The sequence below is a fragment of the Oncorhynchus clarkii genome, chromosome 17, assembly GCF_045791955.1.
Source record: "Oncorhynchus clarkii lewisi isolate Uvic-CL-2024 chromosome 17, UVic_Ocla_1.0, whole genome shotgun sequence".
NCBI classification, from domain to species: domain Eukaryota; kingdom Metazoa; phylum Chordata; class Actinopteri; order Salmoniformes; family Salmonidae; genus Oncorhynchus; species Oncorhynchus clarkii.
This window is the reverse complement of record NC_092163.1, coordinates 12,387,698-12,404,048: the sequence shown is the minus strand read 5'-3', so window position 1 is coordinate 12,404,048 and position 16,351 is coordinate 12,387,698. Positions and strand designations below refer to the sequence as shown.

At 40.6% G+C, this 16,351-nt stretch overlaps 1 protein-coding gene across 1 annotated transcript in view; it reads right to left on the bottom strand.

Moving 5' to 3' along the window:
• Positions 1-913: 913 nt before the first annotated feature.
• The window catches only part of LOC139369582 (transmembrane channel-like protein 5), a 39,288-nt gene continuing 23,850 nt past the window's right edge, over positions 914-16,351 (bottom strand). The window contains exons 10-21 of the mRNA XM_071108831.1: positions 15,918-16,062; positions 15,007-15,159; positions 13,606-13,781; positions 12,049-12,124; positions 11,839-11,936; positions 11,578-11,673; positions 10,952-11,027; positions 4,501-4,634; positions 3,920-4,093; positions 3,307-3,385; positions 2,940-3,023; positions 914-1,944 (exon numbers count right to left, since the gene is read on the bottom strand). Of these exons, the coding sequence (XP_070964932.1) occupies positions 1,303-1,944; positions 2,940-3,023; positions 3,307-3,385; positions 3,920-4,093; positions 4,501-4,634; positions 10,952-11,027; positions 11,578-11,673; positions 11,839-11,936; positions 12,049-12,124; positions 13,606-13,781; positions 15,007-15,159; positions 15,918-16,062 (1,933 nt within the window). The 3' untranslated portion in view covers positions 914-1,302. The remainder of the gene's footprint in view (positions 1,945-2,939; positions 3,024-3,306; positions 3,386-3,919; positions 4,094-4,500; positions 4,635-10,951; positions 11,028-11,577; positions 11,674-11,838; positions 11,937-12,048; positions 12,125-13,605; positions 13,782-15,006; positions 15,160-15,917; positions 16,063-16,351) is intronic.

The following is a 16,351-nucleotide window of genomic DNA, read 5'->3' as shown; positions in this document are numbered from 1 at the left end:
TTTTAACCATGTTTTGAGGCTGTGTAGTGTTTGTTTACATTTACTTTGTTTTTCAAACATTGGAGTAAAACAAGCTTATATTTTGGGTTCTAATGGGGTCAGACAGTTGAACTGATGAGGCAATAATGTTATATTCTTCAATAATTAATTGGTACATATCATTCATTTGTAGGTTCAAAAATGGATGCCCCTTTAAACAAGATTTGTAACAGAATGCCCTCTAATTTTCCTGGGACACCATAGGACTGTTTATGCGATGTTTTTGCATGCTATTAGCCTTACTAAATTTGGAATTAGGAAGGGGGTGACAAACTGCATTTAACTCGTATTTTAAGAATGTGCACCGCAAAATATAGCTAGCTATAAGTGTTTGCAGCGTATACAGTGCCTATAACGCATAACTATATGAATGTAAATAAATGTCATAAAGTAGAATGGTTTTGATCTGTGAAATCACTGTAAGATGTGTATTATTTTCCTTTTGAAGTTACATATTGTTTGTTGCCTCAGTGGTCTGTTTACTGCACATTACTCAGTATCGGATAAGACAAAAACTGACCACTGGACACCAATGTTACTTGAGTACAATTATGACCAATGACTGTGTATTCTATTTAAAGTACTTTGTGCTTATAGGGATTAAGGATTCTGCAATGAATTACTCAATAAACAAATGTATTCCATAGCAAACTCAGAGTGTTTCATTTTGTACAGAAAATATTTGCTGTAGTTTCTTTCATTATGTTCTATATCCGTTTTTGCTTTGCTCTGAGAACAATACGTGTATTCTCAAAGTATATATTTGATATCTACTCAAGTACCTATTCATTGATGAACATCTAGACCAGGTTCAATTCCTACCACTAGAGGACAGTGCTGTTCATGGAAATAATCAACATAGAGTACCATACAATTTTATAGTATTTACAATTTAATACAGATGAGAATATTCCTACATTTATACAACATTCATTGACAGTATTTTACAGACTAAGCACATATCATGTATACATACAGTACACAAATATATTAAATATTCAAAAAAAAATGTGTACAAAAACAACGTGTTCTTTTATCAAAAGGGAATACATATATCAGATGTATCTTTTCACAACCCATTGGTTACACTCTTTTATGGTCCAATAGAAACAGTCTACATAGAGGTGGTCCTGCCCTCTCTTGATGCCAGACAGAATCTTATTGCGTTTCCTCTTATATTTCTCTGCTTTCTACAGCTGGTCACATTTCAATTTTGTCCGACATCTTTTTCCCCCCCCCAAGTGGTTCAGTTCTCGGTCATGCTCAGTATCTGTCACCGTACTCCTCCTCTACCTGTTGTCGGGCTAGCATGGCCTGTATCAGAGCACTACCGGTGCCTGACGCATCTGGGTGCTGTGAAGAAGCAGGCGCCTGGTAAAACTCGCTCTCCTCCTCCTCTGCTCTCTGCCTGGCCTGCATGACCTGCATCATCGCACTGGGCGTTGATGACACTGGGTGTTCTGAATGAACTGGCGCCCGGTAAAACTGGTCCTCTTCCTGCTCTGACTCCACCCTCTGCCTGGCTTGCATCACCTGTATCATCGCACTGGGTAACGCGTTTACTGGGTTCTGTGACTGAACTGGCGCCCGGTAAAACTCGTCCTCATTCTGTGACTCCGCCCTTTGCCTGGCTTGCATGGCCTGTATCAGTGCACTGGAGGGCGCAGGTGTTTGGTCTGCAGGAAATGGCACCCCGCGATAACTGGCTACATCCTGGTCCTCTGCGTATTGCCTGGCTAGCATGGCCTGTATCATAGCACTCGATGTCGTGGAGACTGAGTGGCCGGAAGGCATAGGCACACCGAAAGAGCTGCTGCTGTCACCATTCTCTTGCTCCAACCGCTGTCGGGCAATCAGAGCCTGGAGCATGCCAGTAGAGGATTCATTTTCCTGTCTTTTCCTGACCTGATTGAGAGAAAGGGTCATAGTTCAAGTATGACATTTGAAATAACATTGGAGTTTAGGTATTTATTGTAAGTTAGATTGTCTCAAGGTTACGTTAGATAGTCTCAAGGTTAAGTTAGATAGTCTCAAGGTTAAGTTAGATAGTCTCAAGGTTAAATACGATAGTCTCAAGGTTACGTTAGATAGTCTCAAGGTTAAATACGATAGTCTCAAGGTTAAGTTAAATAGTCTCAAGGTTAAGTTAGATAGTCTCAAGATTAAGTTAGATAGTCTCAATGTTAAATTAGATAGTCTCAAGGTTAAAATATGATAGTCTCAAGGTTAAGTTAGATAGTCTCAAGGTTAAATACGATAGTCTCAAGGTTAAATACGATAGTCTCAAGGTTACGTTAGATAGTCTCAAGGTTAAATACGATAGTCTCAAGGTTAAGTTAAATAGTCTCAAGGTTAAGTTAAATAGTCTCAAGATTAAGTTAGATAGTCTCAAGGTTAAATTAGATAGTCTCAAGGTTAAATATGATAGTCTCAAGGTTAAGTTAGATAGTCTCAAGGTTAAATACGATAGTCTCAAGGTTAAGTTAGATAGTCTCAAGGTTAAATACGATAGTCTCAAGGTTAAATACGATAGTCTCAAGGTTAAATACGATAGTCTCAAGGTTAAGTTAAATAGTCTCAAGGTTAAGTTAAATAGTCTCAAGATTAAGTTAGATAGTCTCAAGGTTAAATTAGATAGTCTCAAGGTTAAATATGATAGTCTCAAGGTTAAGTTAGATAGTCTCAAGGTTAAATACGATAGTCTCAAGGTTAAATACGATAGTCTCAAGGTTAAATTAGATAGTCTCAAAGTTAAATATGATAGTCTCAAGGTTAAGTTAGATAGTCTCAAGGTTAAATACGATAGTCTCAAGGTTACGTTAGATAGTCTCAAGGTTAAATACGATAGTCTCAAGGTTAAATACGATAGTCTCAAGGTCATTTCTCTTTGATCCTCTCACCTGTTTTTTATTTTTCTGTTTGCTCTGCTTGGATTTCTGAAGGTTCTGTAGCTTCTCCAACAAGAACGCCTTGTCCTTCCCTTCCTAATAAAGGGAGTGAGAGAGAGAAAGAGAGAGAGCGAGAGTGAGAGCGAGAGAGAGACAACCAGAGAGAGAGGGAGTGAAAGAGAGAGATAGTACGTTCTAGACAGTCAATACAATTCATAAAAACAACAAATGAACAACATCAACACTGCACATTCAAATGAAATCAGCTAAATATATTACTCCGGCATTTCAACAACATCATAACGTAGACACAACCACTTCGGACACAACAGCTCTGATGGACGAGACAAGTCGGACCAGACAGCTCACCAGAACTCACATTAACAATCTGCTGTCTCAGTAGAATGATAAGCAGCTGGCGTCCCTGAGTGATCTGCCTGAAGATGTAAATGAAGACACTGTGGAAAGGAGGTCAGTCAGTGAGTTTGTATTACAGTATGTGAAAGGGCAAAGTAGGCACACATAAAGTGCCACTAGATTGTATTTGAAGGCTTGATCCGGTAGACAACGCTATAAAAGCTGAATGTATTGCTTGATAGGACTTCGGTATACTGCTTCAAGGCAGGTAGCCTAGCGGTTAAGAGCGTTGGGCCAGTAACCGAAAGGTCGCTGGTTTGAATCACTAAGCTGACTAGGTGAAAAATTGACCGATGTGCCCTTGAGCAAGGCACTTCACCCTAAGTGCTCCTGTAAGTCTATGGATAAGAGTGACTAGCAAAACGTACAAATCAATCTTTTGACAAACAGCTCAAACGATCAATAATTTCTAGGAATCATGATCAAGTTAAGTTTATGACTTATATGCCTTATATCACGTTTTCAAGACAACTGTCACTTTACCTTAAGACTGTGCTTTAAAACTACTTGCTACCTTCATAAACACAACTTTAACCCAACATAACCACCTCAAACATGAACAAAGATGAACTCACAGGATGATGAGAGAGACCAAGAAGTAGAATATCTCACTCCTGATGACGTGCTGGTAGATCCAGACAGTCCACTGAAACGCATCCACCCTGTTCAAATCGTCCATCCAGATCTGTATTGCACTGAAGGTGGTGTTGAGGCCCCTGAAGGGCCCACACTTGTCTGAGGGGGGCAGACTGGGGGAGGGATCAGGGGAGACATGGCAGTTTGAAATGCTTAGGTCAGAGAAAAGGAGCCAAAGTCAACCAACTTTCAATCATCCAACTTTCAGCACATTTTCAACTTTCTTACTGGAAGGTTTAAGTATAGCGTCATGCTTTTGAATAGCTGCTAATCAAACAGCATGATTCCACGGACTATCTCAGCCCCTAAAATTAAACCAAACTGAATTTTATCAATTAATGGTTATCAATTAATGACAGACTCCAGTTCTTCTGAACAAGCCATATTTATCCAGAACTAGATGGAATCTGAACCACTCCATATATCTACAGGTGTTTGTTTGGCCTTGCCTTAATCTATGACAGCCTTAACATAACATAAGTCCCTAGATTAGCCTTGCCCTGACCGCTTATACACCTACGTCCACACGGTGTAGGCCACCATGGACAGAGCCCCCACGAAGGAAGGGAAGAAGAGGATAGCGATGAAGATGGTTTGCATCTGAGCCGCCCTGCCGGCTCGCCTGGGGGGCTGGCAGTTCAGGGTCAGGCTGACCTGGAGGACACAAAGTATAGACTGGGCATTACAGAGCTGGAGAGGGAGATAGAGAGGAGGAGCCTGGTGATGGTGTCTTGGCAACGGCACGATTTGATGAACAGGTAAACAAACAATGACCTTTGACAATAAGGGAGAACTGAGAGTAACAATTAACCTGCACCTTAACCAGGAATAAAGTAATTATTAATTTGTCAGGGAGGTATTTATTTGTATTTTATTTCATCTTTATCAGTTTTATCAGTATTTATCAGTATTTTATTTCACCTTCACCTCTCTGGACTTCATGTTACACAATACATGTATGTATCTTCTCCTTAACGCAACCACTGTCTTAGATTTCAAAAAGCTTTACCAGAAAAGCACACCATGCAATAATCTGAGTACAGTGCTCAGACAACAAAACAAGCCATACAGATATCCGCCATGTTGTGGAGTCAACAGAAGTCAGAAATAGCATTATAAATATTCACTTACCTTTGATGATCTTCATCAGAATGCACTCCCAGGAATCCCAGTTCCACAATAAATGTTTGATTTGTTCAATAAAGTCAATTTATGTCCAAATACCTCCTTTTTAGTTTGCGCGTTTAGTACACAATCCAAACTCACAAGGCGCGGGCAAGTCCAGGCGAAAGTTCAGACGAAAAGTCCTACTACAGTTCGTAGAAACATGTCAAACGATGTATAGAATCAATTTTTAGGATGTTTTTAACATAAATATTCAATAATGTTCCAACAGGAAAATTCCTTTGTCTGTAGAAATGCAATGGATGCAGGTCGCTGTCACATGACCGCGCGTGATCAGCTCATGTCACTCTGGCAGACGTCTGACTCATTCAGCTCTCATTCCCCCCTCCTTCACAGTAGAAGCATCAAACAAGGTTCTAAAGACTGTTGACATCTAGTGGAAGCCTTAGGAAGTGCAATATGACCCCATAGACACTGTATATTCGATAGGCAATGACTTGAAAAACTACAAACCTCAGATTTCCCACTTCCTGGTTGGATTTTTCTCTCAGGTTTTTGTCTGCCATATGAGTTCTGTTATACTCACAGACATCATTCAAACAGTTTTAGAAACTTCAGAGTGTTTTCTATCCAAATCTACTAATAATATGCATATATTACTGGGCATGGGCAGCATGCAGTTTACTCTGGGCACCTTATTCATCCAAGCTACTCAATAATACTCAATATTTACAATGATGGCCTACCAAAAGGCAAAAGGCCTCCTGCGGGGACGAGGGGCTTGGATTAAAAATAAATATAAATATAGGACAGAACACACATCACAACAAGAGAGACAACACAACACTGCATAAAGAGAGACCTAAGACAACAACAAAGCAAGGCAGCAACACAAGGCACAAGGCAACACAAGGCACACAACATGGTAGCAGCAACATAGTAGCAGTACAAAACATGGTACAAACATTATTGGGCGCAGAACAGCACAAAGGGCAAGAAGGTAGAGACAACATTACATCACGCAAAGCAGCCACAACTGCCAGTAAGAGTGTCCATGATCAAGTCTTTGAATGAAGATATTGAGATAAGACTGTCCAGTTTGAGTGTTTGTTGCAGCTTGTTCCAGTCGCTGGCTGCAGCAAACTGAAAAGAGGAGTGACCCAGGGATGTGTGTGCTTTGGGGACCTTTAACAGGTATCATGTTATTGTATTTGATCAACTAAATCCTTTATTGCAGACACCTTCCACTTGTAGTTTTTTTTCTTTAGATGAATTGATGAACATGTAATGATTTCCCTGTACAGTGCCTTGCGAAAGTATTCGGCCCCCTTGAACTTTGCAACCTTTTGCCACATTTCAGGCTTCAAACATAAAGATATAAAACTGTATTTTTTTGTGAAGAATCAACAACAAGTGGGACACAATCATGAAGTGGAACGACATTTATTGGATATTTCAAACTTTTTTAACAAATCAAAAACTGAAAAATTGGGCGTGCAAAATTATTCAGCCCCCTTAAGTTAATACTTTGTAGCGCCACCTTTTGCTGCGATTACAGCTGTAAGTCGCTTGGGGTATGTCTCTATCAGTTTTGCACATCGAGAGACTGAAATTTTTTCCCATTCCTCCTTGCAAAACAGCTCGAGCTCAGTGAGGTTGGATGGAGAGCATTTGTGAACAGCAGTTTTCAGTTCTTTTCACAGATTCTCGATTGGATTCAGGTCTGGACTTTGACTTGGCCATTCTAACACCTGGATATGTTTATTTTTGAACTATTCCATTGTAGATTTTGCTTTATGTTTTGGATCATTGTCTTGTTGGAAGACAAATCTCCGTCCCAGTCTCAGGTCTTTTGCAGACTCCATCAGGTTTTCTTCCAGAATGGTCCTGTATTTGGCTCCATCCATCTTCCCATCAATTTTAACCATCTTCCCTGTCCCTGCTGAAGAAAAGCAGGCCCAAACCATGATGCTGCCACCACCATGTTTGACAGTGGGGATGGTGTGTTCAGCTGTGTTGCTTTTACGCCAAACATAACATTTTGCATTGTTGCCAAAAAGTTCAATTTTGGTTTCATCTGACCAGAGCACCTTTTTCCACATGTTTGGTGTGTCTCCCAGGTGGCTTGTGGCAAACTTTAAACAACACTTTTTATGCATATCTTTAAGAAATGGCTTTCTTCTTGCCACTCTTCCATAAAGGCCAGATTTGTGCAATATACGACTGATTGTTGTCCTATGGACAGAGTCTCCCACCTCAGCTGTAGATCTCTGCAGTTCATCCAGAGTGATCATGGGCCTCTTGGCTGCATCTCTGATCAGTCTTCTCCTTGTATGAGCTGAAAGTTTAGAGGGACGGCCAGGTCTTGGTAGATTTGCAGTGGTCTGATACTGCTTCCATTTCAATATTATCGCTTGCACAGTGCTCCTTGGGATGTTGAAAGCTTGGGAAATCTTTTTGTATGCAAATCCAGCTTTAAACTTCTTCACAACAGTATCTCGGACCTGCCTGGTGTGTTCCTTGTTCTTCATGATGCTCTCTGCGCTTTTAACGGACCTCTAAAACTATCACAGTGCAGGTGCATTTATACGGAGACTTGATTACACACAGGTGGATTGTATTTATCATCATTAGTCATTTAGGTCAACATTGGATCATTCAGAAATCCTCACTGAACTTCTGGAGAGAGTTTGCTGCACTGAAAGTAAAGGGGCTGAATAATTTTGCACGCCCAATTTTTGAGTTTTTGATTTGTTAAAAAAGTTTGAAATATCCAATAAATGTCGTTCCACTTCATGATTGTGTCCCACTTGTTGTCGATTCTTCACAAAAAAATACAGTTTTATATCTTTATGTTTGAAGCCTGAAATGTGGCAAAAGGTCGCAAAGTTCAAGGGGGCCGAATACTTTCGCAAGGCACTGTATATACCAAAGGGGAAACAACCTCTTTTAATTTCCAGGACACTCATATATGTTTCCTAATTGTATTGGAAAATCCTAGTGACCATCGCTACCATCTATAAATAGAGCTAATTCTATGCCATTCAAGCGTATCATAAAACATTCAGCATCCTCTTCAGAAGAGAGTAACACGAGCCTGGCCCATTCTGCTATGGCATGGTATCTAGGGCAGAGAATCAACACCAAGGTTCAGCTTACTGTGCTGCGCTAGCAATAACAATTCCTGCTGGGGTCACTTGCCATACTAAAATGTACTCACTTTCTGTACTATAAAATACTTTTTTCACTGTCCTGAATATGTACTCACTGCTTTGGATAAGAAGTGTCTGCTAAGCCTATATTATCTACCGTAATGAACAGGTTACCTTCTTTAGGTAGAAGAACCATACTGAACAGGTTACCTTCTTTAGGTAGAAGAACCATACTGAACAGGTTACCTTCTTTAGGTAGAAGAACCGTACTGAACAGGTTACCTTCTTTAGGTAGAAGAACCGTACTGAACAGGTTACCTTCTTTAGGTAGAAGAACCATACTGAACAGGTTACCTTCTTTAGGTAGAATAACCGTACTGAACAGGTTACCTTCTTTAGGTAGAAGAACCATACTGAACAGGTTACCTTCTTTAGGTAGAAGAACCGTACTGAACAGGTTACCTTCTTTAGGTAGAAGAACCGTACTGAACAGGTTACCTTCTTTAGGTAGAAGAACCATACTGAACAGGTTACCTTCTTTAGGTAGAATAACCGTACTGAACAGGTTACCTTCTTTAGGTAGAAGAACCGTACTGAACAGGTTACCTTCTTTAGGTAGAATAACCGTACTGAACAGGTTACCTTCTTTAGGTAGAATAACCATACTGAACAGGTTACCTTCTTTTGGTAGAAGAACCATATTGAACAGGTTACCTTCTTTAGGTAGAAGAACCATACTGAACAGGTTACCTTCTTTAGGTAGAAGAACCATACTGAACAGGTTACCTTCTTTAGGTAGAAGAACCGTACTGAACAGGTTACCTTCTTTAGGTAGAAGAACCGTACTGAACAGGTTACCTTCTTTAGGTAAAATAACCGTACTGAACAGGTTACCTTCTTTAGGTAGAATAACCGTACTGAACAGGTTACCTTCTTTAGGTAGAATAACCGTACTGAACAGGTTACCTTCTTTAGGTAGAAGAACCATACTGAACAGGTTACCTTCTTTTGGTAGAAGAACCATACTGAACAGGTTACCTTCTTTAGGTAGAAGAACCATACTGAACAGGTTACCTTCTTTAGGTAGAAGAACCATACTGAACAGGTTACCTTCTTTAGGTAGAAGAACCATACTGAACAGGTTACCTTCTTTAGGTAGAAGAACCATACTGAACAGGTTACCTTCTTTAGGTAGAAGAACCATACTGAACAGGTTACCTTCTTTAGGTAGAAGAACCATACTGAACAGGTTACCTTCTTTAGGTAGAAGAACCATACTGAACAGGTTACCTTCTTTAGGTAGAAGAACCGTACTGAACAGGTTACCTTCTTTAGGTAGAAGAACCGTACTGAACAGGTTACCTTCTTTAGGTAGAAGAACCATACTGAACAGGTTACCTTCTTTAGGTAGAATAACCGTACTGAACAGGTTACCTTCTTTAGGTAGAAGAACCATACTGAACAGGTTACCTTCTTTAGGTAGAAGAACCGTACTGAACAGGTTACCTTCTTTAGGTAGAATAACCGTACTGAACAGGTTACCTTCTTTAGGTAGAATAACCATACTGAACAGGTTACCTTCTTTAGGTAGAAGAACCATATTGAACAGGTTACCTTCTTTAGGTAGAAGAACCATACTGAACAGGTTACCTTCTTTAGGTAGAAGAACCATACTGAACAGGTTACCTTCTTTAGGTAGAAGAACCGTACTGAACAGGTTACCTTCTTTAGGTAGAAGAACCATACTGAACAGGTTACCTTCTTTTGGTAGAAGAACCATACTGAACAGGTTACCTTCTTTAGGTAGAAGAACCATACTGAACAGGTTACCTTCTTTAGGTAGAAGAACCATACTGAACAGGTTACCTTCTTTAGGTAGAAGAACCATACTGAACAGGTTACCTTCTTTAGGTAGAAGAACCATACTGAACAGGTTACCTTCTTTAGGTAGAAGAACCATACTGAACAGGTTACCTTCTTTAGGTAGAAGAACCATACTGAACAGGTTACCTTCTTTAGGTAGAAGAACCGTACTGAACAGGTTACCTTCTTTAGGTAGAAGAACCATACTGAACAGGTTACCTTCTTTTGGTAGAAGAACCATACTGAACAGGTTACCTTCTTTAGGTAGAAGAACCATACTGAACAGGTTACCTTCTTTAGGTAGAAGAACCATACTGAACAGGTTACCTTCTTTAGGTAGAAGAACCATACTGAACAGGTTACCTTCTTTAGGTAGAAGAACCATACTGCACAGGTTACCTTCTTTAGGTAGAAGAACCATACTGAACAGGTTACCTTCTTTAGGTAGAATAACCGTACTGAACAGGTTACCTTCTTTGGGTAGAAGAACCATACTGAACAGGTTACCTTCTTTAGGTAGAAGAACCGTACTGAACAGGTTACCTTCTTTAGGTAGAAGAACCATACTGAACAGGTTACCTTCTTAAGGTAGAAGAACCATATTGAACAGGTTACCTTCTTTGGGTAGAAGAACCATACTGAACAGGTTACCTTCTTTAGGTAGAAGAACCGTACTGAACAGGTTACCTTCTTTAGGTAGAAGAACCATACTGAACAGGTTACCTTCTTAAGGTAGAAGAACCATATTGAACAGGTTACCTTCTTTAGGTAGAAGAACCATACTGAACAGGTTACCTTCTTTAGGTAGAAGAACCATACTGAACAGGTTACCTTCTTTAGGTAGAAGAGGATGAAGAACTTGATTATCTGTATCACTGGGAGGAGGGGAGAGAAGTAGATTCCGATCCTGCAGACAGAAAAACATGGTTATAAGAATTGACCATATCTCATCCACAGTACTGTGTTATGTTTTACTATGAAAATAGATGGAGCTATAGATGAACAGAGATTAGAGTCGAGGACAGCACAGTTCAGTACAGTAGAGTACATTAGAGCACAGTAGAGTAGAGTACATTAGAGCACATTACAGTAGAGTAGAGTACAGTAGAGTAGAGTACAGTAGAGTACATTAGAGCACAGTACAGTAGAGTACAGTACAGTAGAGTACAGTAGAGCACAGTACAGTAGAGTCCAGTAGAGTACAGTAGAGTACAGTAGAGCACAGTACAGTAGAGTACAGTACAGTAGAGTCCAGTAGAGTACAGTACAGTAGAGTGCAGTACAGTAGAGTACAGTAGAGTACAGTAGAGCACAGTACAGTAGAGTGCAGTCCAGTAGAGTACAGTACAGTACAGTACAGTAGAGTCCAGTAGAGCACAGTACAGTAGAGTACAGTACAGTAGAGTCCAGTAGAGTACAGTACAGTAGAGTACAGTGTAATGAAATAACGTCAGTACCATGCCAGGGTCTGTGCATAGATCAGGTCAAGGACATTCCTGGCAACGTCAAACTCTGGAACTCCCAGGCTCTGTATGCATTTAGTCCCAATGACACTGGTGGAGAAAATAACAAAGGAGTTACAGAAGAGCATATTTTCACTGAAACTTTCCCTCCAAACAGAAAGATGAGTTACAGTATAGAATTCTACTGCATACTGTAGCATGTTTAGCTTTAAGTGAACACGTTATGGGAAAATGTGTTTCGAAAATGCCACTCACTTGCTCAGGAACTCTCCAAAGAAGGATCCTAACATTATGAAGAGGAAGTCCATAATAACCAGTCTGTACAAGGCTTGTCCTACGATGGACTCCCAGCACTAAGACAAACGATTGGAATCACAGTGGTGAATGAACACACAGTACATATCAATGACAATAAAAAACATTTTTGAAAGCATGAATGTGATTTGGTTTATTAAAAGGACTTACTGAAAATGTATTGGCCACATCCTTCATCCAGTAGTAGCAGAGAATACCCAGAATGGACATCTTGAGAATGACATTTCTAGAAAGGAAAAAGGAATTCAAAACATCAGTCATTGTACAGTATATGACCGTTCTGTTTTTTCCTGATATTGTATTAAGCATATTTAGTATTTATTTATGCATTACTGTAATATTTAATTAAGGCGTTACTTTAAATTGATCATTGAGCAAATAGTTTTGATCAATCGATTTCAATATACTGTACCAGTCAAAGCTTTGGACACACCTACTCCAGGGTTTTTCTTTATTTTTACTATTTTCTACATTGTAGAATAATAGTGAAGACATCAAAACTATGCAATAACACATATGGAATCATGTGGTAACCAAAAAAGTGTTAAACAAATCAAATTGTATCAAGAATATTCATATCCTTGCTTCAGGTCCTGAGCTACTGGCAGTTAGATTTGTGTATGTCATTTTAGGCAGAAATTGGGAAAAAGGGTCCGATCCGTTGACATGAAGGTCAGTCAATCTGGAAGATTTCAAGAACTTTCTTCAAGTGCAGTCGCAAAAACCATCAAGCGCTATGATGAAACTGGCTCTCATGAGGACCACCACAGGAAAGCAAGACCCAGAGTTTCCTCTGCAACAGAGGACAAGTTCATTAGAGTTACCAGCCTCAGAAATTGCAGCCCAAATAAATTCTTCACAGAGTTCAAGTAACAGACACATCGCAACATCAACTGTTCAGAGGAGACTGCGTGAATCAGACCTTCATGGTCGATTGCTGCAAACAAACCACTACTAAAGGAAACCAATAATAAGAAGAGACTTCCTTGGGCCAAGAAACATGAGCAATGGACATTAGACCGATGGAAATCTGTCCTTTTGGTCTGATGAGTCCAAATGTGAGATTTTTCGTTCAAACCACTGTGTTTTGTGAGACGCAGAGTAAGTGAATGGAGGATCTCTGCATGTGTGGTTCCCACTGTGAAGCATGGAGGAGGATTTGTGATGGTGTGGGGGTGCTTTGCTGGTGACACTGTCAGTGATTTATTTAGAATTAAAGGCACACTTAACCAGCATGGCTACCACAGCATTCTGCAGTGATACGCCATCCCATTCTGGTTTGCACTTAGTGGGACTATCATTTTGACCCAAAAACACCTCTAGTCTGTATAAGGGCTATTTGACCAAGAAGGAGAGTGATGGAGTGCTGCATCAGATGACCTGGCCTCCACAATCACCCGACCTCAACCCATTTGAGATGGTTTGGAATGAGTTGGACCGCAGAGTGAAAAGGAAAAGCAGCCAACAAGTGCTCAGCATATTTGGGAACTCCTTCAAGACTGTTGGAAAAGCATTCCCGGTGAAGCTGGTTGAGAGAATGCCAAGAGTGTGCGAAGCTGTCATCAAGGCAAAGGGTGGCAACTTTGAACAATCTAAAATATATTTTGATTTGTTTAACACTTTTTTGGTTACGACATGAGTAGGTGTATCTAAACTTTTGACCGGTAGCGTATGTATTTATAAATGTGTTTTGTATCCATCTCTAACCTGACTATGATGGCATAGACCTGCATGCGAGGGTTGGAGTAGTGCTCTATCTTTTTGAACAGAGAGTAGAAGAGAGGGACGACCAGATTGATCAGGGACACCACAAAGGGGAGGAGGAGAGTAGCGGCCTCCTCCAGGAGAGAGCCGGAAGGTTTGTCCGATGACTGCCTCGTCCGCTGGAAAGATACCATAGTAGGTCAGTTTGTTCTGATCTAAGGACAGTTTTGTGTTTCCATCATGTTAAAAAGAGGCTTTGGAGAGGGTGAGCTGTTCATAGATCAGTGCCTAGAAGCAACCAGCCTGGAGAAAAGATAAGACACTGAAATCTGGACATAATCAATCACAACTTTAGCAAGATAGTGTCCAGTTTCCATTTGAGATTTACCCCAATGTTTCACACAAAAGGCTCAGATTTTTCTGTTTCCATCTATGCATGCCGGCACCCATGTCTCACTGGACCATGTCTCCGGCTAACATGCTTTGACTTGGAGCCAAGGCCCTGGGTACTTTTCAGCTGGCATTTACACAACAATGGCTAACTGTGGACTTTAACACCTTGTCACAAAGCAACAGTCTTGATGATGCAGATTTTGTTGATTCTGCTCTCCCCAAGTCTTTATCATCACACTACTGCTGGAAACACAAACACTTGAGCTTCCATTAACAATAGATCAGTGGTGACACAATGGTGTAGGGTAAGTCTTAGGTGCTCCCGAGTGGCGCAGCGGTCTAAGGCACTGCATCTCAATGTTAGAGACGTCACTACAGGCACCTTGGTTCGAATCCAGGCTGTATCACAACCGGCCGTGATTGGGAGTCCCATAGGGCGGCGCACAATTGGCCCAGCTTCGTCCGGCCTTGGCCGGTGTAGGCTGTCATTGTAAATAAGAAGTTGTTTTTAACTGACTTGCCTAGTTAAATGAAGGTTAAATTGAAAAAAAAATATTATAATAATTTGGTGGAAGTGTAGCAATGATGTCACACTAACACCGTTATAAAGACCACACCCTGTACAGCCAGGAAAGTAGTATTGTATTGATGCTATATGATTCAGATATGCTCAGGTACACACAGACACAATGACACACTTTGAATTACTGTATACAAGGGTATGTCTTATACCATGGTCATCGACTCTAGTCCCGGAGCTACACATTGTGCAGGCATTTGTTTTAGCCCAGCACTAACACACCTGATTCAACTAATCACCGCCTGGTCTTCATCATACTTAGATGGATCAGGGTCAGCTGATCCCCGGATCATACATTAACAACACAAGCTTTATAAGGAAGCAACGTGCCATCGTGTCACAACGTTTATGTAAGGTCTCCCTTGGGAAAGAGTTCTTCTGACCTCAATGGGACTTCCTGGTTATATGAAAGTTAATAAAATGTACCATACCCATGTGTCATATTGACACAGGAAGTAGACACTGGCGCCACAGCCCAAGGCCATGCCCGTGGAGAGCAGCCAGGTACCCAGGAAGACCCCATAGTGCTTCAGCCTCTCTGTCAGAGGTAGCAGGGCTACCTGGACCTTTTCTGATAAGGACTCCTGGAGGGGAATGGAAACATTATTTCAAAGTTATTTCACAGTTGGTTATCTGAGAGAGATCCTATTTGGGCCCCCTAACAAGTCAGAGAGCAGAGTATTCTATGTATGGAAGAGCAGATCAGTACTGAGTCACAAGTACTGGACATTTATCTAGTCTCTCAAATGTGGGATTTGTTCAGCGATATTACATTATTTCTTGTAACAAAGCTACAGTTATGATTTGGACATGAGGTCAACAAAGCTCCAGTAATGATATAGCCACGAGGTCAACAAAGCTAAAGTAATGATATGGACATGAGGTAAACAAAGCTACAGTAATGATATGGACATGAGGTAAACAAAGCTACAATAATTATATGGCAATGAGATCAACAAAGCTACAGTAATGATACGGACATGAGGTAAACAAAGCTACAGTAATTATGTGGCAATGAGATCAACAAAGCTACAAAAATTATATGGCAATGAGATCAACAAAGCTACAGTAATGATCTAGCCATGAGGTCAACAAATCTAAAGTAATGATATGGACATGAGGTCAACAAAGCTACAGTAATGTGGCAACGAGGTCAACAAAGCTACAGTAATGATATGGCAATGAAGTCAACAAAGCTACAATAATGATACGGCCATGAGTTCAACAAAGCTACAGTAATAGTTTATCATACAACAGTGACATTAGACGCTTGTAAAAGCCTGATAACCTGCCAGCTCACACAAGATTTGGTTCTGGTTTCTGAGATTACAGTGAAAGTGACCTTGAGTTGGATGCGCAGATTGTTCTTGCGCTGGCGTACGGCTTTCTCGTTAGTCACACTGAAGTCCCAGCTACACAGGAGCTGCCAGGCTCCACCCAAGCCTGAGTCTGCAAGGACATACTTCTTCCTGAATGAGCTGGCCATGCTGCAGAGAGAGAGAGGGGGGAGGTCAACAATCCACAAAAGTGGAGACAAATTTTACCCCAATAACTACCGTGGGATACGAGTCAACAGCAACCTTGGGAAAATCCTCTGCATTATGATTGACAGCAGACTCATACATTTCCTCAGTGAAAACAATGTACTGAGCAAATATCAAATTGGCTTTTTACCAAATGTTTTACCGACAGACCACGTATTCACCCTGCACACCCTAATTGACAAACAAACAAACCAAAAAAAAGGCAAAGGCAAAGTCTTCTCATGCTTTGTTG